The sequence below is a fragment of the Rhea pennata genome, chromosome 3 (assembly GCF_028389875.1).
Source record: "Rhea pennata isolate bPtePen1 chromosome 3, bPtePen1.pri, whole genome shotgun sequence".
In the NCBI taxonomy this organism is placed as follows: domain Eukaryota; kingdom Metazoa; phylum Chordata; class Aves; order Rheiformes; family Rheidae; genus Rhea; species Rhea pennata.
This window is the reverse complement of record NC_084665.1, coordinates 128,836,920-128,859,885: the sequence shown is the minus strand read 5'-3', so window position 1 is coordinate 128,859,885 and position 22,966 is coordinate 128,836,920. Positions and strand designations below refer to the sequence as shown.

The 22,966-nt window shown below is 47.5% G+C and overlaps 1 protein-coding gene across 1 annotated transcript in view; it reads right to left on the bottom strand.

Annotated features, from left to right (window-relative positions):
* OTOF (otoferlin) overlaps positions 1–22,966 on the bottom strand; it is a 110,802-nt gene that overhangs the window by 63,670 nt on the left and 24,166 nt on the right. The window contains exons 4-5 of the mRNA XM_062571252.1: positions 8,830–8,929; positions 3,159–3,370 (exon numbers count right to left, since the gene is read on the bottom strand). Of these exons, the coding sequence (XP_062427236.1) occupies positions 3,159–3,370; positions 8,830–8,929 (312 nt within the window). The remainder of the gene's footprint in view (positions 1–3,158; positions 3,371–8,829; positions 8,930–22,966) is intronic.

Below are 22,966 nucleotides of genomic sequence, written 5' to 3'. Positions count from 1 at the left end.
CACACTGGAATTTAACTTTCAAAAATCCCTGATGCCTGTTTATAAACTGCTGCATTTACCTTCGTTCTCCACTGGGAAGCATTTTCCACTGACTACTTACAAACCCACCTCCAAAAGGCCCTTGGCTCAGCACTGTCCAATGCAATCAGCACCGGTGTGCAGCTGAGCAGTCTTCAGCCACACTGCACATCCATGCCGACAGGCGGGAGTGCTCGGCAAACCACATGATTTCTCTTAGAAAAGCGCACCCGGGTGGGATTTATCAGGTCAATTGTGACTGTCCGAAACCTCCTTCCGAGCTGGTCACCCTTGACTTTGCTGTCCCCGGATATCCAGCCTCTAAGTACAATTCATCTGACCACCTGCAGGTGTCTGTGCAGGCAAAGTATCCACCACGCAGCTCTACCAACAGATCTCCAGCGTGAAAAAAGAGATCTGAGCCTTGGAAGTCCATGTAGTGCAGACAAAATGCTGGTTTCCTAAGTATGTGAAGGGAGGGTGTCAAGGGGACGGGGACAAACTCTTTTCAGTTGTCCCGTGTGCCAGGACAAGAGGCAATGGGCAGAAATTGAAGCACAGGAAGTTCTGCCTGAACGTGAGGGGGAATTTCTTCCCTGTGAGAGTGACGGAGCCCTGGAGCAGGTTGCCCAGAGAGGTTGTGGAGTCTCCTTGTCTGGAGATCTTCAAGGCCCGCCTGGATGCAACCCTGTCTACCATGCTGTAGGTGACCCTGCTGAGCAGGGGGGTTGGACTAGATGATCTCCAGAGGTCCCTGCCGACCTTACTGATTCTGTGTTTCTATACAGGGCAAACTGGATCCCGCTGTGCCAGAAGGACAGATGCTGGGGGGTACCGGCAGGATTTGACCCTGCTATGGGAGGTCTCTGTAAAGGGGCTGTGCCTGGTGCACTGCCCTGTGATCCCCCTTTTAAGGCTTTTAGCACCTTCTCTGTTCAGCAACATCACAGTCCATTGAGCTGGGAAACGAATCTGCACTTTCAAATTGCCTGAAAATTCACACGTTTCAACCCAATTCACACAGTTAATTAACTGCCTAGAAGATATGTGAGTGGCTGGGGATATCTTCCCTCAAACTCTCACTGTGGGAAAAAAGAAATTCTGCTCTTATGGGACCGCAATAAAGTGCTAAGTACAGACAGAAAGCAATATCACTGAAGCACGTAAGCACATAAACCCAGGGTGGGAGATGCATGGCTGCAGCAGCTGCTGAGACGTAAATGCCTTTAAAAAACCCAGCTGATCCCTAGGGACCTGTCTGGATTTATACCTCTAGGCTGGGCTCCCACGTAGATTTGTGAAGGCAAGGGTTGTCCACCTTTGGACAGCCCAAAGGAAGATCTCCACTAGCATCTAACATGCAGTTTGACTGCAATCCTCAAACAGGGGCTGTGCCGGTCTGGGGAGATCTTCTGGGTGATTTGAAGCTCTGTGATACCCTGCTTGGGTCCCCTGCACATACGGCCTGTTCAGCCCATCACAAGCAACACCAGGCAGGCAAGGCCTGGGGATGTCGTGGTCTTCTCCTGCTCCCATAGGCTGCAGGGCAGATCTTGGGGTGCTTGGCCATTTTGCAATGCATCTCATGGCCCCAAAAAGCCAGCCAGCGGAGAGCAAACGCCTGACGAGGGCTAAATGCACACAGCGGTGTTTCCTTCATTTACAGGCTCTCTCTTCTGCAAGGCTCTCTCTTTTAGCAAGTTCAGGACTTTGAGGTCTCTATTCTTCCAGCTGAAAGAGGTCAATGGCTACAAGAGCTACTGGAGTGGAGTTAGACAGAAGACTCACTGCAATAGACAACAAAACTACATAAACTTTGGAAAGCAGCCTAAAAATCTGCATCAGCAGCCCACCAACCCGATATATTTATGCACTAGTGTGCGTAAATTGTTCTGTTATCTGATGAGCTGAGAGAGGATTTGAGCATCAGGTTCAGAGCACCTGTGACGGGGTGGGCTCAGTCTGGTCTGGCATTACTGTGTCTGCTGTGCTCTGGCCTCAGTGTCCATCCTTGCCTTGGCCTTGTGGCCAGCGTTTGAGGCAGAGGTGTTTTGTTCCACTAGACTGAGACCTGAGCGTCCATAAGTTGTTGCACGGATGCATGGATGGGTGCAGAATTGGTCCCAATTTGCACTTTGTCCCAGTAGACAGCCAATTGCAGCTTCCCCAGGTCTGAGCCCTCCCCATCCATCCCAGTCCCTGTATGGATTTGCAAATTGATGGAAGCCTGGTAACAGCATCCCTTAGAGGGACTGGAGGTGTCTCCACCTGCCATCCTGGCATAAAGGGTCCGTCAGCTAATCCAAACATGGTTTTCCCGCTCGGGCATTAGGTTTGGAATGTGATTTCAATGAAGCCTGGTGAGATGCAGAGTTCCCAGTAGACTGCTGTGGAGGAAGCTTTGCAAATGTCTGTGAGAAATTCAGTGCTTGTCTGTTCCAGGATTAATGTTTAGTGCCACAGTCTCTCTGGTTGCTCTTCCAGCCTTTGCTGTTCCCATTGCCTTGCTATGAGATGTGAGCACTCGTAATGCCCCCGCCCCCAGAAAATGGTCACCCTTGGAGGCACTATCACCTTCCACCCCGGACACAGCCTCGTTGCTAGCCTGCCTTCTTCCCCTGGATGCACCTTGCCTGGCACATTTCCATCCATCGCACTGAAGGCATCTGACTCCAGGTGGCATCACGAGTGCCTCCAACATGCAAAACCCCACTGCACATCTGCAAATGGTTCTAAACCCGTCCAATATGAGGAGGCCTAACCAACAGCCAGAGCCTCAATCCTCGCTGAACCTGTACTTAATTACATTGGAAACTCAGCCTCCTCCACCGCACGCTACCCACCGTCACATACGTGGGAGGCAGATCCCTTCTTCTGAAAAGAAGGCATCACTTACAGGGAGGAGGAAAAAAATCCTGCTGAGCTAATTTTTTCCTTAGGCATCGTTCCTCTGCAAGAGAAGAGTGGTGTCCTGAGGCACAGTCTGGCTCGGCCCACCTGGAAAAGCAAATCCAGCCCTCCCCATGCTCTCCCTTGCTTCCCAAGAGCGCAGCAGTTCCCATAACAGGAACAGACCTACAACTAGCACCTCCCGGGCTGGACGTCACCACACACCTTCAAGTGTTTATTTTTCACATTACCTCCTGAAGCTCCTCTCTGCAGACTGCTGGTTGGATTTGCTCGGAGACACGGCCGAGCCCTGCCGGTGGCTGGAGAGGAGGCTGTCCGTCTCTGAGGGATATCTGCCATCCCCTTCTGACTGGAGGCTGGGGGTTTCCAGGAATTCCTTGTCGTTCCACGCACCCACCGTGCCGTCCGTGGCCTGGTACCTGACCTCTATGGAGATACTGGTCTGCAACACACAACAGGGACATGTTCAGCCTGTGAGCGCTGCACAGGGAGGAAGGCAGGTCCTGCCAAGAGGTGATATGGCTCCAGTTGATTTGACTCGTACCTCACAAGCTGGAGCTGGAGCTGTGTGCTGCCTTACCAACCCACCACGTCTCTTCTCCCGCAGTGCGTACAACACCTGCGGAGCAAGTCTCCAGCTCCGTTCCACCGAGCACGGGGCCCCGGGAGGTGGTCCAATTATGCCACGACCTCCCTCTTGCTCAGAGACCCCATCCACCTGGCTTTGCTGCTGCATCCCAGGTCAGATGCATCAGATGTGAGTGACATCAAAGGCCCCTGCGCTGCAGAGCCGTGCTCCGGACACAGCTCTGCCTGTAGGTGGGTAAGCAGGAAAATCTGCCAGTGTGATATCTGCATTACCTCTCTGCCTAGCCCACTGATTTGTGCTGCATTAAATCACCTCCTCCGGGTTCCCATTGAGCAACTGAAGGCACCAAGAGCTGCTGATGACATCTCAAGTTGGTACTTATTTTATTTTTTCTCCTGTGGCGTACAACTTTACTAAGAATTTGTGCAGGGCTGTGGTGCCGCATCTGGTCACTGCATCTTGTCTTGCTCCTGCCCAGCAGCTGCAGGAGCCCTGTGGTAGCCCTGACTCCTTCCGTTCAGCTGCTACGGCAATGAACTAACCAGCGCCAGGGCCGGGCGCTGCTCCTCCGCTGTCCGTGCCCGTCTCCGTCCAGCTTCAGCTGAGAAATTAGAAGTTATATTTGATGCAAAGAAGATTGATTTTAGACACAGGGGCAAAACTTTTCTAGACCAGGCTCAACTGCCCAGGGAAAAGGGGTAATTGTCACAGAAGGTTTTAAAGAACAGGCAAGACACATCTCTGGGAGGAATGGGTGGAACTGACCCTGCCTTGTGGAAGGTGGGTTAGATGCTCCTTTCCAGCTCTGTGACTCAAGACTTTTTTCAGGTATACATAAATTTTCATCATTAATATCCATTTAGGAGTCAGCTTTGGGGAACTGGTGAAAAGGCAAACAAGCCAGGAGCAGGAAAATTTGCAAAAAGTATGTTTTCTTTTTCAGCTATATTTTTAGGAAGAGACGTAGTATACTGACTCTCTCTAACTACAGCTTGTCACAGGTATGTTGAAAGGTTGGAAAATATGAGACATGAGCTCAAGGAATTTAGTACATTTAACAAATGAAAATTAAGAGGTGACTCAAACACAGCTGGAAACAGAGCTTTGTGGAACGTTTTGATTGATTTTATTCTATGTAGTGCAAAAGAGAAATTTGAGTCAATCAGAATGATTTGCCACGCTGTGCTGACCTCGTCAAGCTGTTTCAGCTCGTTTAAAGGAAAGAAAAAGATTTATGATGAATTATTAATTTTTCACATTTTTCAAACCACTTCAAGACTGTTGTGAAACACTATTTTGAAATCTTGTTTTTAGCAATACTTTAAAGTTTTAAAATCTATTAAAAGAAATGAAAAAATATAAGTTGAATGAAATGAAACATTTGGTTTTGGGCTGAAAAAAAAGCATCCCTTGACTGGAGGGAAGTAGTAGCTGTAAGCATAAACCAAGAGAAGTTTGTACTGGAAACAAAACTTTAATTTTAAACAGTAAAGAAAATGAACTAGTGGAATAGTTAACTGAAGGGCTGATGGAATCTCCTGTCACGGGGTATTTTAAAATCATTTTTTATTTCTCTTTTCCACATGTTTAAATAATAATAAATTCTGAGGCTTCCCAGAACCTCTAGTGTAAGAGGCCAGATTACCTGCTTGTAATATCCTTTCTGGCTCTGTAATTCCTAAATCTTTTAAACTCTTCACTAAGGCAAGTCGATAATGTTATTAGAGCTGGCTGAAAACTGCCAGTGATGTTTTGCAGTCAGCACAGGAAAAAGAGAACCATCTTCAACCTCTCCTTTGTGTTTGGTTGCAGAACGACGACGCTATGCCTGGAAATTATTTTCCAAGAAATGCCTGCAGCGAAGAAAAGAAATGTATCTCTCTTTGGCCAGAAAATGCCCATTTCTACAAACAGCCCTTCCAAATGTTACTGCTAGTGCTTTGGTCAGCTAGAAGCAGGAAAGGGCTGAGCAGCACAAGCGTTTCGGTGCGAAGCAGCTCGCCGGCCCCGGAGCCCGCGGCGTTGGGCTCTGCTGTTGTCCGGGGGCCGGTTCCCACGCTCAGGATCCGGACCACCCTCCAGGGGAGACTGCCGCCTCCGCGGACTGCAGCAGCACGCACGGACACGCGAGTCGTGCGGCCGTGGCGGGGTGAGCGCAGGCTCCCGTGTTTGTTAAAAAGATTTCTTCTTTATCAGAAGACTTTTGATAGCTTTCTTCGTGTTGTCAACAGGGGAGGCGCATAGCAAGAGGAATTACCTTGCCCTGCACGCCGTGTGCACCTCCCTGTCCTCTGCTGCAATTTCCGGAGATCAAAGCTGCCTCTACCCAGCACAAGAGACTTCCAGATCTTGCTCAGATGCCTTTGCTGAGGAAATATGCCCTGAAAACTACAGGTTTTAAGGATCTGAGGGAGGCAAAGTTTGCAGGAGGAGGACTGAAGGACATTTTCTTCTTGCATAATTCCGAGGATGCTTTTGCAGTCCTTGCAGACGATTTGTTTTCCAGTTTGCTCAACGTGAGGGGCACATTCCTTCCAAGCAAACCCCTTTTCCTTTGTATCGCCAAGGACCAGGAGTTCAGATGGCCACTTATCCTGGCTGACAGGCGGTGGCTTTCTATCCCTGTCCATCTCTGTCTCTTAATAACATCTAATCATTCTTTGGTCCCTTGCCTTCTCTCCGCTTGCAACAGCTCTTAGTGGATATGGCCCAATCCTACACCCAATAAAAGAATCAGTAGCTCTTGAGGCCAGGAGAACATGGGTCACCACTCTGGAAGAGCTGACTCTGAAACCCAATTTATATCTCCAGCAACATTTCTCCATGCAGACCATCCCAGGCATTGCCCTCTGGATTCTGTTCTGGAAGTTCCCTCAGTCTAAAGTAATTCATCTTACTGGAGCAAAGATAGGGAGAGGATGGTTTGGAGAGACCGTTTATGAAGCTAAGTTGTCTCTCTGTCCCTGAAGTTGCTATGGATACAGCATGGGTGAAGGACTCTCAAATCTGAAATCCTGCTAAATGCACAGAATACAAACACACACCCTTATCTACCAACTCCAGGTAGAACAAGGGTGATATGGGGCTCAGACTGTGTCTCAGAAGCAGAAGGGAAATAGAGGGATGTGGCATTTATTCCCAAGGAAAGCACCAGAAACTCAGGATTTGTGCATGTGTATGCATATAGCTTAATGGGGCAGAGAACATGTGGGGATTTACTATGTTATTCAAGAGAGATCCCTTTTACAAAAACTGCCTTCCCTGGGCTGCCCTGATTTTGTAGCAACACACAACCATCAGTATTTTCATTTTCCAGAAAATTCTACAGATATCAACTGACAAAAGTCTCAGCAGAGCTGCAACGAGACTAAGAGGACATAGCAGTATTTTTGGTCCCGTGTTACAGATGAGGAACCCTCAGAAAGGAGGTGACCGCCTCAGTACATCAGGCATGGGCTGAGGGAACATTGTTTGCCTTCCAGTTTCCTCTAGTTAGACATACAAAGCTTTTAAAAATGTGAAGGGTAGCAGATCATTTGCTTTGACCTACTATGCAACATATACTAAACTAATGGCCAGGTCACCAGACACCAGACCTTGGTCCTAGGTTAGTTCATTCTAAAGATCCATCATCCTCAGGACTAAGAAATTGCCTCGATTTAATTTCCAGCCACTGATTTTCCTGTCTCTCCCTGCTACACCAAAGGGTCTTGAAAACATGGGGTTTTTCTTCTGTGGGAGGTTCCCATGGACTTCAGTCAGGCCGCTTCCCAGTATCCTTTCTGAGAAACCAAGCAGAATGGGCTTGCACATCTCATGATAAGGCATCTTCTCCAGTCCTGAAATCACCACATTTTGGGTCTGCTTTCTCTCCATTTTTCCCCTTCCTCCTTGTACTTTATTAGTTTCATCCCCTTTCTACTGAGGGGAGAAGTCAACTTCTGACTCCTACTAATGAAACCACTAGACTTTTCATTGCTAATTGCCTGTTGTTAGCACAGAGGGTTGTATGCAGTTGCACATTTATGCTGAACCTTGGAAGCAGCTTTTGATGGAATAAAAAAGGGGGTGAGGAAGAGGAGAAGAGACTTTTTTTTTTTTTTTTTAAGAAAACACTGGGGGTTTGATACACAAGAAGATTAGAAGTAGCTGTGTTGTGAAGTGTGTTATAAAACTCAGTCGCCATTGGGAACAGCCCCCATGAGACGTGTTAACCAGATTTGAAAAACACTGAGTTATACAGCTATGCAGACAGTCTTTTCCTCAGCATCGGTGGCTCCAGAGAAGGGGCGAGGACCCGGACAGAGCGGGAAGCCTTGTCCTTGCCAAAGCTCATGACAGGGGCCGTGCAATCACTAAGCCCCATGTTAGCCCCATGTCACATGGCTGATGGCAAATGGGCCTCTCTGCCAGCTGCTTTCTCAGATATTTGGGGCAGGGCTGTCTGCAAGGCAGCTCTCCCTGCAGATACTCCTTATCCTGACTTTCTCCGTGAGAGCATAAAGAACAAGACTTTAGGGCAGCTGCAATGTGAGATATTTCTCATTTGCTATGAGCCACAGGGGTCAGATAAAGGTAGTGCCAGGGGACAAATGCTGTAAATGTAGATCATTTCAAATAATCAGTACTACTGAAGGGGGCATGGCAGAATGGGTCTGGCCAGGAGTAAACACACACAGGGTTGGTCATGAAGAGAGACAACACAAGGTTGCTTGGGGGCAGAGGCTGTCTGGGTCTGGTAAGAGTCAGATGAAACATAGGGATGGTCCAGATTAAAGCTAATATACTAATGGCTGTGGCAGAGCCCTCATGGGGTTGCTCTGGAGCAAGAGGGCATCAAGAACACAGAGCTCAGCGTGGCACTGTGGTCTAAGCAGTTGCTCAGCTTCCTCTACTGGGATCTGAAGACCATGTTGTGCTCTGACCTGTCACAGGTCTCCAGTAGCAGGACTTTGTCAGGCTATTTCCAAATGGTGCATAAGCAATTGCACATTATCAGTGTGCAAATCAAGCACTAAGTGCGTGCAAACCTCACCCATTCCTGTCTGCACTCCTACCCCACACCCTCGTCTCCTCACAGCATGAAGTACAGACAGCTTTTACTGTGCCAACTACAAAAAAGTCCCAGCTACCTTTGGCCTTAGAACATGGAATAATGTGGTCAAGAAAAGGGGTGAGGATTTAGAGATTCTGGTGCATCACAGAGAACATACGTGACTGTTCCCTCAAGAGAGTCAGTGTAGAAACAACCAGAGAGATAGACCACTAACTGAATGAAATGCAGCAGTAGCCACGTATTCCTCGTGACCTACCTGAATGGCTGAATTATTGTCATCTATGAGTGTATCTGTCACCTCTAGCTGCCCTTCCTCCACCACCTTCTGCAGGACCATCCGGAAAGTGCCAATGAGCCTATGGAGCAGAAAAGAAAGAGGTGAGATGAGATGAGCTGTTGTGCGCTCCTACGAGCATCCATTCCTGCTGGGAAAAGGCTTTGCTGGCCAAGTCGCCAGAGGGTGTGTGAGTGTTTTCCCTTCCTGTTGGCCTTGTAAGGATGTAGACATGAGAGGTAGGACTGGTGCCAAGCCAAGGAGCTGCAACTCAGAAATAGATGAGGAGTGCTCACATCCCAACGGACCTGCTGTAGGTACTGGTGATTCCTACCATGGACCAGTACAAACACTGAGGCTGAGGAGCAGGCATGTGACATCTTCAACCAACATGGCCAGTTCTTCCGTGAGCATCTGACCACCACCTAAATTTCCCCAAGATTAGTGGGATGCAAGCTTCTAATTGCTCTTTGTGGCTTACTGCAGCCTGCTGCTGTAGCTGCCAGAGAGTACAGCACTGTGTGCAGCTAAATGCAGCCACATTCATTAAATTAGAGGCCGGAATGGATATCACAGAGAGCAGAGAAGCCTAGTGCTCTTTAATAGAAATCATTACTTATTTACCAGCTCATAGCTTGTCAAGGAGCTCTGGCTTTATGTTCTTCATGTTCTGGTGCTTCACCAAAGGGACCTTCCCAGACTGGGCTAAGTTAGTCTGATAAAAGAGCCAGCTATGAATCAACAAGTGATTCTTGGCACAGTAAAAGCCCTGGAATAGTGAATGTTAAGTTGCTTTATACGATCTGCCTTGCAAGTTATCACCTGCATTGCCAGCATTATAATCCCAGATGAAAGCAAAGATATTACAGGGCACATCAGGAATGATTCTGCAGTGTTCTGCTATCTGAAGCCAGGGAGAAAGCTGCTGACGATTAAACAACTTCCTTGCAAATCTTAGGGCAGCACTTACTCATTGCGATGCTGATTTATCAAGACATGACTTCAGAGAGGGAGATAAATATGCGCAGTTCTATGCTGGGGTGTATCGAGGGCTCCTATGTCACTGTTAACCCAAACACCTGATGTGGTATCTATATTCACAGCCCTCCAGAGAGAGAGTAGCTGGCAGACCCAAGACATACGGGTGTTATCAGCTTGGCCCCATGTCACACGGAGTCTGTGGCGGAGCAGAGGATGGACTATGTCTTTCCCAGCTCTCAAGACATCCTGTTATGCTTTCAGTCACCCTCTGAACCAGGCTGGCTAGAAGAGCAGGGTCTGCTCAGCCTTTTGCAGCTCCCTGGTGTTTTCATTGACCCAGAGGCTGGAGTCATCGCTACCCAGCCTCTGTAATCCTCTCCTCCTTCTCCACCCATGGGAAATGACAGTTCCTTGCACTCTTTCCTGTGTCCCCGCTGTGTTACATGGCATTAGACATTACTGCCTTAGGTGTTTCAGCGATCAGGGAACAGAAATCAGACTGTGCAGCATAGTTATTCCATTACCACTGATCAAATGACCTGCTCCGGGGGGTGACACCTTAATAAACTCCCTGATAAAAAAAAAAAAAGAAAATCCACCTTGATGTTGCTTATCCACTTGCCTAGCTCTATCTGATTTGTAGCAGCAGGGGAGCTTTGCTTTACAACAAACCTCTAATGGTCCCTGCTTTAGCTTGCTGCGGCTGTGTGTGATGCTTCAGAAGCAAAGGAGTCCAGCCACGGCAGACCTGTCCCAGTATGTCGTACTGCATGGGGTCCTTCCCAGCTCCTGCTCACTGACCACCCTGCAGGATGTTCATTGCTTCACCTCAGCTCCCATGCTGTGCACACAGGCAGACCGTAGCATTAAGCTCTTTTAAATCTGTGCTCAGGATGCCACGTAGGCCATTAAACACTAACACCTTTTCTTTGTGTATTTCATAGTGCTTTATGCAAAATGAATAATGCATCATCACCTCCAAGGAGACCTACATCTTCTTCCAGAATGGGCTCATCAGGGAAAAAGGATGCTGTTTCAGCCTGTATTTCAGGGTTTGCCAAATAATGTGATTCTCCATTAACAGCTCTGTATTGTTTAGGAAAGGCTTCCTTGAGGAAAGCCTCTATTTTATTTCTCAAGATTTGATCTCAGTCTCTGTTGTAGGGCTCTGGAGGGCTGCTCTCTGCTCACGGCTGGATTTGATTTCAGCAGGTGGCTGTCCAGAGAAGTCAAGTTTGAAAGGTTACTCTCGTAACCTGAGCTCTAAAATCAAGTTATTTTGGTAGAGCTGTGGTTTCAGGACAGGGTGTGCTCCCTCTCCTTAACATGAGACTGCAATCAAGCCACCATTCAGCACCCTCAGACTCAGACAGGTAGGATGAACAACTGTAAGACTGCAGTGCCACAGCTTTGGGCATTTCTGTTCGGCATTTAAGCTGCAGAGTCTGCTCTAAAATGGTTTCAAGCTATCTCATCTTATTTTGCAATTGTAAAGGGTTAAGAATCTGCCTGCACTCATTTCTCACAGCCCGAACATATTTTCATTTCCTGTTTGAAATCCTCTGCAGCCCAATATTCACCGCTGCTGTTTGAACAACAAATCAATGCTGAGCTGACTTTATTTTCCTTAGGGTTCCTTAGGGATCTCACTGCAGGTCACAGATCTTTTGTTCTCCCTTAATATGTCAGAATCAGAGAACTATTGTCTGGCAGGGACCTCCTACACTGAGCAAGATCATCACCGACTCTAGGTAAGGTTGCCCGTGGCTTTGTCTAGCCAAGTCTTGAAAACCTCCATGGATGGAGATCCCTAGCCTCGTTGCTGACCTTTCCTAGGGTGTACCATCCTCCTGGGAAAACGTATTTTCCCAGTGTTCAACTTGGACCTCCCAAGCCACAGTTTGTGCCCGTTTCCCCTTATTATTTCATCTGTCACTACTGTTATCTTTGAAATTCTCCTTCAGGTAGTTGCAGATTGTTGCTAAGTTGTCCCTGAGCCTTCTCTTCACCAGACCAAACCAATTCAGCTCTCTGCACCTCTCCTTTTAGGTTACATCCTTTAGGCACTAGTCAACTGAGGGGCCGGTTTTGCACAGTGATGATGGTAGTTTCAGATGATGGCTAGTAGTGTTGACCCTCAAAGAAGTAACAGAGGCATTAGTCTTAAATGAGTAGCGATGAAAGTTTGCAATAAATTTTTGCTGCCAGGGAACTGCATTTGTTGGGAAATATCTAAAGCCAAAGCTGAGAGGATGCACTGAGGGAAGGAGGGACTCTTCTGACACACTTTCTGCTTCCTCTAAACAGCTGCTAGTAGACGGTGGTGAGACAGGACACAGGGGTCCATTCCTGACAACATGAGCCAACCTGCCAGACATCCCTTATTACCGTGACCTGTTTCAGTGCTGGCTCCTGTCTGGGACTAGGTCACTTGAGAGGAGTTCAAAGAATAGAGCAACATCACATGGAGCCCCAGCACTACTGTGCTCTCTCCAGCTGAGCTGCAGTTGAAAGCACACGCTGCCTTTGAGTGCTCGTAATCGCATGCCGTTGCTATAGCAGGGGGAGGATAAAAGCAGGTATCTTCGAGCCAGTTCTAGCCCCGTATGACAATTTCTCCCCAGCCACAATAAGATGGTGAGATGTAGTCCTTGCCACTATCTTCCTGACACATCTTCGTAAGCCCTTCAGCCTGTTTTGTGTGCCTCGCCTCTGCCTTCCCCAGCTTCTCTCAGAGGCTCAAGGCCAGGGCTCAGCTTGTAGGTAGAAGGATGCATCTGTGTTAGGCTTGGGATAAAGGTCTCCTTCCTTGGATCCCTCTCAACCCACTTCCCCTGACAGGCAAGAGCCAGGCAAAAGGGAATGAAATATTCAGCAGCTGTCTACAGAGTATTTCGCTTCCAAGCGTTTCATAATTCATCAAATGCCCTGCTCCCTTCCCTGGCAGTTCTACTGATGGAAAGAGTTTTTTCTGGGTCACTAGTAATTTTATCAGACTATACGAACATCTTTTGTTTCAAACCCACAAATTGCTAGTTCCAGGCTGGGCTGGTTTGGTCCTTAGATCTTGCTCAACCTCTCAGACCAGGACAGTCTCGGACTGCTGGGCACCCCAAAAAGCAAAGCTCAGGCGTCCAAGGAAGGATTCAGCCAGTGCAGCAGCATTAACCTCAGGGAGAGTCTGTCTCCCACTCCTGAACCACTTGCAGCTATCAGCTCTGTCTAAACTAGTGAACTGAACAGTGCCTGGGCACTGTCCCCTCGCCCATCCACACCTGGACGCTGCGTGCCAAGCTTGGCCCAGGACAGTGTGCCCTGCCCCAGCTGCCCCAGCCCATCACAGTTTGGACAGATAGGGGTTAGCCCAGGACAGGGCTGTTCCTGGGGCAGTTTGGATGGGGCCCCATTTGGGAAAGGGGATTTTCCCAGCCTGGCCATGGCCAGCCCCACCAGGAACTTGGGGAAGGGAAGGGTCCTGGGGATGTTTGGGGAGGGCACTAAGCTAGATGGAGAAACTGGATCCTGTTCAAATTGAAGATGTGAAAGTATGATAGCAATCCAATATCAAACAGAAAAAAGCAATAAAATGAACAGTTACTGTGCTGAAGCAACATACAAACAAGCCTCACCTGTCCCCCACCCAAACAAACCCTCGATACTCTTCACCTTCCAATGTCTGAAAACAAAATGGTACGAGGAATGTTGTGAGGGTGGAGCGGGCAGCCAGGAGCAGCCACAGCACCTGCCCACTGAAGCATCTTCTCTCTGCCTTCCCCTGCCAAGATGCTTTCTGACACCCTGACACTACCAGCTGCAAACACCGAAGGACTCAGTTACAGCCCCTCATGCCGGAGCAGCAACATCTCCAGACTCCAGAACCTCAGCTACAACACGGCTCGCTCCTCAAGCACTGCCTTGCTCACAAGCATCCCGTTCCGTCCTGGCATCTGCAAAGAGAGCAGCGGGGTCCGGTCGCTTTGGGGTTTTGGGGAATTTGGCTCCTCTACTGAGATGTGATTGCAGGAGAGGTTGATCCCTCTACACAGACCGTTAATGGGTCATAGATGACCTGGTGGCTTCAGTCTAGCCCAGCCAAAATTAACAGAGCTGATGAACCTCTGCTGATTTGTCAGCTTCCAGAGCCGGCCACCAAAACCCCGTTTCTCAGACAGCCACTCCTATGCTATGATCACCTCTTAGTTTCCTTATCAATAAGCCAAAGAGACAGCGCTGCTGGTGTCTTCAGGAAAGGTAGATCTATTAGCCTGTCTCTCTGCTCCTCTCTTGTCAACCCATTTTGGGGCATCCTTCCAAACCTGTGGCTCCTAACACTAGATATATTTTTTCAGGGCTAAATGGAGAGATAGGAAAAACCTTTCTACTGCTGCACATCATGCTGTTGACCTTGCTGGGACCAGGCTAGCCCTTTGGGATACAGTGTGGCCTGGAGACCTTGCTCTCTCCATGGCTGCCATGCCTTTCCCACACAGCAGCAGCTCCAAAATGCAGTCACCATCCGACAACGTACGTCTCATTTCCCATTCCTAGGCAAATGATCAACTGCACTGAGTCATGTAATGTTTATATCCCCAGGCTACCAGGCAATTGCAACAGCTCGGTGCCAGCCTTCCCTACACGGCTTTCCCCAGTATTGGCTGACTCTGGAGGTGCTGCTAGCTGTAACTGCTTGTCTTCTCCCTGCACACAGGGAAAATGTAAATGCTGTGTGACAAGACCAAATCCCCACAGGACTCCTCTAGTGTCAGACATCTTCAGAGATGTTTCCAGCTACCCCTGGGACCTAGTTGCATGTGATACTTCCAGCACACGCCATGTCAAGTTTTGCAGACTTTCCATCTCCTGATCATAATATTGTGCACGACGAAGTCAAACACTGTACAAAAGTCTGAGTGTATCCACGTTACCACCATTACCTTTAGCAACCAGATCTGTAATCTCATCCCAAATTAGAGTTACCTGACAGGATCTATTTCAATAAGACAATGCTGAGTGGCATTCATTATGCTATTCTACTTGTCTTCTAGGGTGAAATAAAAACCATTTATATTTAATGAGAATTTTTGGAAGAGTTTGCTGAAAAAAGTTAATTCACTGAAGCAACTTTTAATATCTGGAGGCTGCTCGGATGAAACAGCTGTTGTGCCCTACATTTCTCCAGATTCATCCAAACATTAACATACAGGCCCAGTACAAAGAAGGTAATTATCAGTGTAAGTAATTATTGAGGTAAGTAATTTAGGAAGCCTTAAATTCTAAAGGTCAGATGTTTACAGAAACAGCCACGGTGGCTATACAGTGAGAAGGGCTCTTCATTTTGGCTCAGGCTCCAGGGCATGCATTGTATAAGGCACAAGAAGAAATTGTTTATGTTTACTGATATTGCACAGTGACTGTGCGTGAATGCAAGCACTGCAGCTCCCAAGCACGCTTTCTGCTCCCCAAACACCCAAGAACAACTCCGTTTCAGCTGATGTGCTTTCTACACCCAGCGTGCCATCGCCTCTCCCCCAGGTACTCCTGACAAACTCCACAGATTTTCAGTCACATGAATCTAGAAGCTGTATGGAAACCACTGCAACCCTTGAAAGATCATTTTACCAACCCCTCTGATGAAACATGGAAAGTTTCGAGGCATAAATTGCTCAGGAATGTCATACATGGCCTTTGCTGGAGTTTGTGTAAAGTTTGGCTATGTTCTCTGTGCTTTTAATACTTCAGGAAAGAGGAATCTTCAAAGACTCTTTTCCAAAACAGACTTTGCTCAATGACCAGAAACGTATTAAACAAAACAAAACAAAACAAAAAACAAAAAAACAAAAAAACAAGAAAAAAAGCAAGCAAAAAGCCCTGATGCAGCTTAGATGAAAATACCAGAGTAAAATGTACTGTTTCAGTTACTCGCTTTTCTGTCTGTTTGCTTGAGAGGCCACCAGAGAAGGGTTCATCTTACCTGTTTGAAGCCACCTAGCAGTCTGCTATTAGTCCCTGTGGCCTCCAGGCTCTTTGTGATCAAAGGGGAGAAATCTGTCCTCAAAGGGAGGGGAATGACAGCTTTGGATGTATCTGTGCCTGGGAGGAAATGCTCATGGGAGGTTCTGGTCTTTCTCTGCCAACTACCGAGCTTAAACTGGCTGCCTAGATTATCACCAGCCAAAGCTGGTCTGTGTGAAGTTTTGCTTTTTAGGTTTTAGGTTGCTGGAGCAGATCGCGATCTGATGTCTCCCTGGTGATGCAAAATGAGACTGGTGGGGGCCAACAAGCCACCTCCTGACTGCTGGCCAGCCAAAGTGAACACATCCAATGACTTAAAACGACCCAGCCAATGCAGCCTGCTCTTTCCCTGCCTATCTTACTCTGGCTTTTTGGAGAGCCAAGATCATTCTTTGCACCTCTTCCTGGAAAGTCTGGGCTTGACAGATCACTGTGCTCCGCTTGGAGGGAGGGTCTTTCCTCTCTTGGGGGATCTGTCCAAATTAGCTGTGCATCTTTATCAGCCACACATAGCATTTCACAGCCACAGCCACAAACAAGCGTGCTCTTTTTTTTTTTTTTTTTTTTGTCACGTGCTGGCCTTGCCTTGCAAAATTGAACAAGTTGTATTACACGGTATCACTCGCAGAAAGGCTGAGCTGATACCTCTGAAGAGATCTCAGCTGATTAGCTTGCATCTCTCACTTCGTATGGAAACTTCTACCGTTCCGAGTTCCTGCCCCTGGTGACACCAGTCCTCTCAGGTCATAACCAAGCACGCCCTTTCCATTTATCTTTTCCCTTCCATGGAAGCTGATGCTAGAAAGCCTTAATGAGGCAGCAGACTTGCTTGCTGCAGTCATCCCAGTGCAAGGGGATTTGTGCAGGAGGAAGGTTTCAGCTTGATGTCACAGCTGGTTTCAGACATGGAAGTTGTAGATGTTCAGCAGACCCTAGCCCAAAGGAGTGGGAACCATGTGCATGGCTCTGCAATCCCCTGAGCTCTGGTGTTTGCCACAAACCCCACCACGAGGAGGTATCTGCAAGAGGAGACACTGTTGCTCTTCAGTGGTATCTCCACTGCCTTCATTTTGCATCACCAGGAAAAGAAATAAGTCTGAGACCTTCTTCAGAGATGAATAATCCCTCAAGAAGTGCAATGGAGAAAAAAAATACTTATGTTGGTTTAAGAAAAACATGAAGAGAAAGCATGCAGCCAGTAGACAGGGAGGAGTGGTGTGGCTGGGCTCTCAGGAGAGGACAGATCTGTAATGATAGCCCTGGAGGATTAGGGGGGACCACAGTTCATCAAACCCCGTCTTCCAGAACACGAGTCTGCTGACCTATGTGAGATATCCACCTCATAACGCCCTAGGCCAGACAGGATTTCTTTGTGTTCGGTAACTCACAGAGATTTTTCTTCCATGAAGACATCAAATTAATTTTTGAACCTGTAGAATTTTGGTATCCACAAGATTTTGTGGTGAGGCATTCCACAGCTCACCTGTTGTCTGAAGACCCACTCGCTTTTCTTCCATCTTGCTGTTTTCATTTAAGCCTCCAAATTTCTCTAAGGCAGCAGACAATGAGTAGCTGCTCCCGCTCCAGTTTACCCGTGTGGCCATCCATGCAAACCTCTTGAAGAGCCCTGATTTGTTCACCATTCCTCATATAAAAACTGTTCCAGAGCTTTCATCCCTTTCTCTGTTTTCCCATTCTATTAGATCCTTTTTGCTACTTCGTAGTGAATAAATACATACAGACTACAGCAGGTTATAAAGACAGACTATGACTGCACTGGAAAGCAACTTTCTGTGTTTCCAGTGCTGAAAAGATTGCTGGGAAAAGCTGTTTTAATGATGTTTGGGTAGTCAAGGTTACTAGATTGTTCCCAAAGACTAAGATAGGCATAACATTCCCTCCAAGAGACACACCTGGACTGGATTTCCCAATAAAGTTTGGGAAACCGAAACACAGCTAAAAATGGCAAATACAAATCATAAGATTTAGGGATGATCCCCAAACCCGATTAAGATCTTCCCATATGATTTTTTGGCTTCCTGATGAAATTAGAAAGGAACTCAAGGAACTGTTTTGAACTGGAACAAAATCAGACATAGCAAGAGGTTGGTGTGCTGCAATGTGATTTGTCTGGATCAAAAACATATTAAATTTCATTTGAAGAGGTTTAATTGTTTTCTGCATTTTAGCAATTCTCTGGACAAAAATAACATCTTTTAATGTGCACCAGAGGCATCACCTATCCAGTGATCCAGTGTGTCAGATACAGACACCCAGATGTGACCTGAGGGTATCCTGGGGCTCTCCCAGACTGAGGGAAAAAATTTAGGAGACCTGAAACATCTGCTACACCGACAACGCATCAAGGTCTGCAGCTCAGATTTCCGTGCTATTCAAGCAAGCTCAGCTGCAGAATGGCCTGCCCAGCCGCAGTCCAAGCACTGTCTTGGGGAAACTGTGGCACTTTCTGATTTGCAAACTACAGTTCTTGCAGTGTCCTACCTTCCCGCAGCCTCCTCTCCCAGTGCTGGCCTTGCCTGCTCTCTCAGGCAGCGACAGCATCAGGTAAGAGGAGCGACACAGTGCAGGACATGGAGTAATTATTTTTCCACGATACTATTTCTGCAGGGAGTCTGCACTGGATTATTTTCTGCAGATGAAATAGTGAGCGTTGGGACCCTGGGCTCTGCAAGTCCCGTTTCATGCAACAGACAGGAATTCTACAGTACTGTTAATCACTGGAGAAGTCTCAATACAAAGGATGAAATGAAGCTCTATTTTTCTCCCGGAGAGTATAGTGCTGTGTTAAAAGCACTTGGAATTAGTCTCTTTGTCGTGTTGAGTAATGAGAGCCAGCTCCCACCTGTTCTCGCCATGCATCGGTTTTCGGTAGGTGGACGTTTTCTGTACCCCCACCCTTGCATCACCCAGTGAGCAGACAGGGAGGGGACAGCTCTATAACGTGGCTCTTGGCCTTTGGCCAGGTCTGGTTTCTGCTTCTAGCCCTGGAGAGGAAAACAGTAACATATGCATAGCTGGGAGGAAAAGAAACTACACTCAAAGTGAAAACCATTCATTTTTGTTTTGCACAGGGGCACAAACATGTGGCACAGAAGAGGCTTGTCCAGGCTCTTCCAATGGGTAAGAAATGTGAGCACGTGGAAGGGTGGGTTTAGCTCAGCTGGTTAGAGCATGGATCAGACTCCTGCATTCAAGGTTATTTTTTCATTTATATTTTTGACAGTCTCACCAGCAAGGTATCTCTCCATCAAGAGGGTACAATGTACTGCCCTGGCCACTGCCTTGACTTGGTTTTGCTTCCCTGTGCCTCTCCCACACATATGGTCCATCACACATTGCTCAAACATGTCTCACTGTTTTCTTGTGCTCAGACACACACATATATCCATAGCTGGTACCCTACATCATGCACATTTCTCCTGCATGTATTCTCTCTCAGAGCCCTTGAGCATGGGATCCTTTCCTCATCATGAAAGTGTTTTGTAGGTCTCCCCAGAGGACCAGAATGAGAGGACAGAGATGAAGTGAGTGCTGTATTCCCAGCAGGAATTCTGTGTTTCTGCTCAGGTCATCCTGCCATGCGTCAGCTGTTTGGCTTCACCAGCTGAATTCCAGCTGAATTCCATGCATTGCATGAAGCATCTCATATTCTTCAGGATGCATTTGTAGGACCCAAGCATATTGGTCATGCTGCTGTGTGTGAGATATTTAGACCACAGCTACTCTAGTAAGTTAAGCACCGTCAGACCATGGCACTGCACCTTGTCCACACACAGCAGAGTACTGCCAACCAGGTCTGACATGAGTTTTCCAGCTTGGCCATGTCCACTTTGGCCAAGGGCTCAGGACAGACACTGAAAACTTCCTCTAGTTTCATAGTAGAGTTGTATTCATTGAGGTGGCTGTGGAGATACACTGACAAGTTTGGCATATCTTGCCCTGGTGCTGCCTGCTTCCACTCAGTCTTGTTGGTCTCTGAGAAGTCAGCTCCTGACTTTCCACAATGTCAGTGGAAGAAGAAAGAGGATGGTTTGGAGACAGAGGAGAGACATTCAAAGGAAATGACCTTAGACCACTGTAGAAATCCGTTTCTCATATGTTTTTTCCTGAAGAAACTGCTACTTGCCAGGGAGTACTTGCTTGGAGATAGGTCCATCCATCAGGCTCATTTGAGCTGTTCTCACAGACTATCTCCACCTCTATGGTCTGTACCTTCTTTGGGCATTAAGACATGCAGAGCCCTAAGGAATGGCTCTCCAAGAAAAGCCATGTGCATAACCTGCTGTTATCTCTCCCAGAGACAATATCCCTGGGCACAACACCCATAGCTCCTCTGAGAAGCCAACAGACCAACAGCTGCCATAAGGAGGCCGAGGCGCCTTGCCAGGTCCAGGGAAAGGATTATGTTACCAACTAATGAGCTGCATAGTGATGGCTACCCAGGCAGGAAACAAAAGCGACACAAAGAGCCGTACAGCCATGCCCCAGCACCAGTCCTCTCCATTATTCACAGCAGACCTGCATCAGGTGTCATGCCTTTATCTGAGGCTTTGCTGAATAGTGCTGATCAGCCGCATGTGAATTATTTACAGAGACTATGGCTCATCTTTCTGCATACCCATCGCCAGGGCTCTGCTTCTCCCTAGTCCTCTTCCTCCTCTCCAAGATTTGAGTCCATCTAACCTCCTGCTAAGACTTGTTTTGCACTTCAGGGTGGGTGGCTGTGAGGTAGTACCCTTGGCTGTGTCTTGGCACTGTTTAATTTACTAATGTGGACATTTCCCAGACAGTAGGAGGAATGCCATCAGTCTGGACATAAATCCATGGCTAATCCTTTTATATTCATGACTTGGAGTAGTACATTCTGTAAGCTGTTTCCTGCCATTCATGCTCAGATAGGACATTGGAGCTAGGGCAGACCTGGGTCCTTCCAGAAGCTAGAAAACCAAGAGCTACCCAAAGGACACTGCACACCACCTATGAGCACCTGAGTTGAGTCCTAACTCCCCATAAACACATATATCAACAGTGAAACAAGACGAGGCCACTTTTGGGATTCTGCTTCTCACTACCACCAAGGCAAAGCCAATCTGGGGCATTGCCCTTATTCACACAAATCCTCGACACAGTAGTTCACTACAGTCATCAGCTGCTGTCTCAGTACGGTTGTTGGTTTGGTGGTGTTTGGAAAAGTAAATTCATCACCAAAATGTGGGGCAATGGAAAGCTATTTTCTGAAACCACATTTTACCATAGCAATGCCTTGGTGAAAGTCTTGGGGTCTGTTGTTTGAAGTCACACCGCTAATATCTTGCAATGTCCCAGAGGAGACACCAGTTGATTTTGTAGATGGCACAACCCCAGCAGTGTGAGTTTTGCATCAATTGCCAACTTTGCTGGCAAATTTTTTAGGACGTGTGGTTTTCTAGGCTGCTATAAAGCCTACTTCTGCCTTTGTGTCATCTACACTGTACTACAGTGACTTACTCTACAGGTGTAATTTCCCTAAGAGTCACTTCTTTGGAGCTTATCCTGTCTGGCATTTGCTGAAACAGCTCTCTGATCCCAGTTCCTTTCCTTGTCCTTCACAGACTCCTTTTCTGATCCTTGCAAGGCACCTCCTACATGGATCAGCTAAAAGCACTTCACTCAACCTTTTTCCACAGCTGCTCTAAGTTCCTCAGCAACCTCGTCCATCTGTTTCCCTTCCACTTTCCACTTTTTGTTGCCTTGGCTTTTGTTTGTTTGTCCGTTCATTTCCTTCTTACAGTTTTTTTCCCTGTAATCTTTTCTAAAGAAGTTTGGTTATTTGTTGTGGGGCTTTTTTGTTCATTTTTAAAGGAAGTGATCATTGCTTTTGCCCTCTTTGTTTCTCTGTCTCTTCATGCAGCATCATTTGGAGGATTGTGGGGTGGCCACAGCAGACCAGTAGATTCAAGGTACTGTGGATAACTTTGCGAGTTACCTTGCCTGATGTGTAATTACAAACCATCTGAATTTTGCTAGCCCATGGTAACGTGAAATAAGGTAAATTTAGGATTATAGGCCTAGAAACTATCCCGTGCTATGCCGTACCTGTGATGATATGATCAGAATCGACCTAGACCAGAGCAGAAATGGGACCTCCTTAAAGCCTCACTGCTCTCAGGGAGGTGATCCCATGTCAGCCATGGAAAGGTCCGTGTTTCACGTCCTGGACTGCGGAGAGGATTGCGCCAGTGGGCCAAAGCAAGCAGCCAGGTTGCATGGGGAGTGCACCATGATGGGTACCTCTGAACTGTTGGGGGGCAGCCTGACATTTCCACAAACATGTTTCTGAGATCGTTTTACTGTTGTCTATAAAATGTCACCATGAGGAAACTGTTTCTGACCTGAAGGGCTTTTTAACTTAGCAGAGAAAGAGAGAGCAGGTAATTAAACTCCACAAAAAACCTCTGCGGGAAGATGCTAGACGCTCTGCCACTCTGTTTCTTAATCAAGGTTGTGTTCTTTCTGCAATTAGCTCAGTGCCACTGATGGAGCCTCTGGGCAGCCCTGATCCATAAAGGCAGGGCATTTACGTCCCTGCTGTAAATGGAGGCGTGCTCTCTGCAGCACGGCCCAAACCCGGCTCTGTGGTCTAACCTGGCCGATGACCTGGCGTGGTGCTTTCTTCCCAGGGGAAGGCAACGGCTGTCAGATCAGGGAAAACTGCTCTAACGAGGGAGAGGCTTTTCCACATCAGTGAAAGGAGGAGGGAAGGAGGAAGGGGCAGCGGTCCGGCACTGATGGCGAGGACACCAAGGGCAGATTTCATGAAGGGATACGTTTACTCCAGGCCAAGCCCAGGCCAGCAGAGCTGGCTCTGCTGCATCCCGTGGCAGGGCAACAGGAGACTTTGAACTGGGACCTGGTCCCAGTGCTGCTGGGAATGATGAGTTCTGCTTTCCAAGGCAAATGCATCCTAGAAACCGGAGCAATAGTCCCTGTACTGGTCCACAACAACGCAAAACAGGTGTTTTGAATGTTTTTTGTTCATTGTTCCAGGCCAGTAATAATTTGTGTATAATCATCATAAAAGAACTGGCAGCCTCAGATCCACTGATACCATCTTTTAATTAAAATT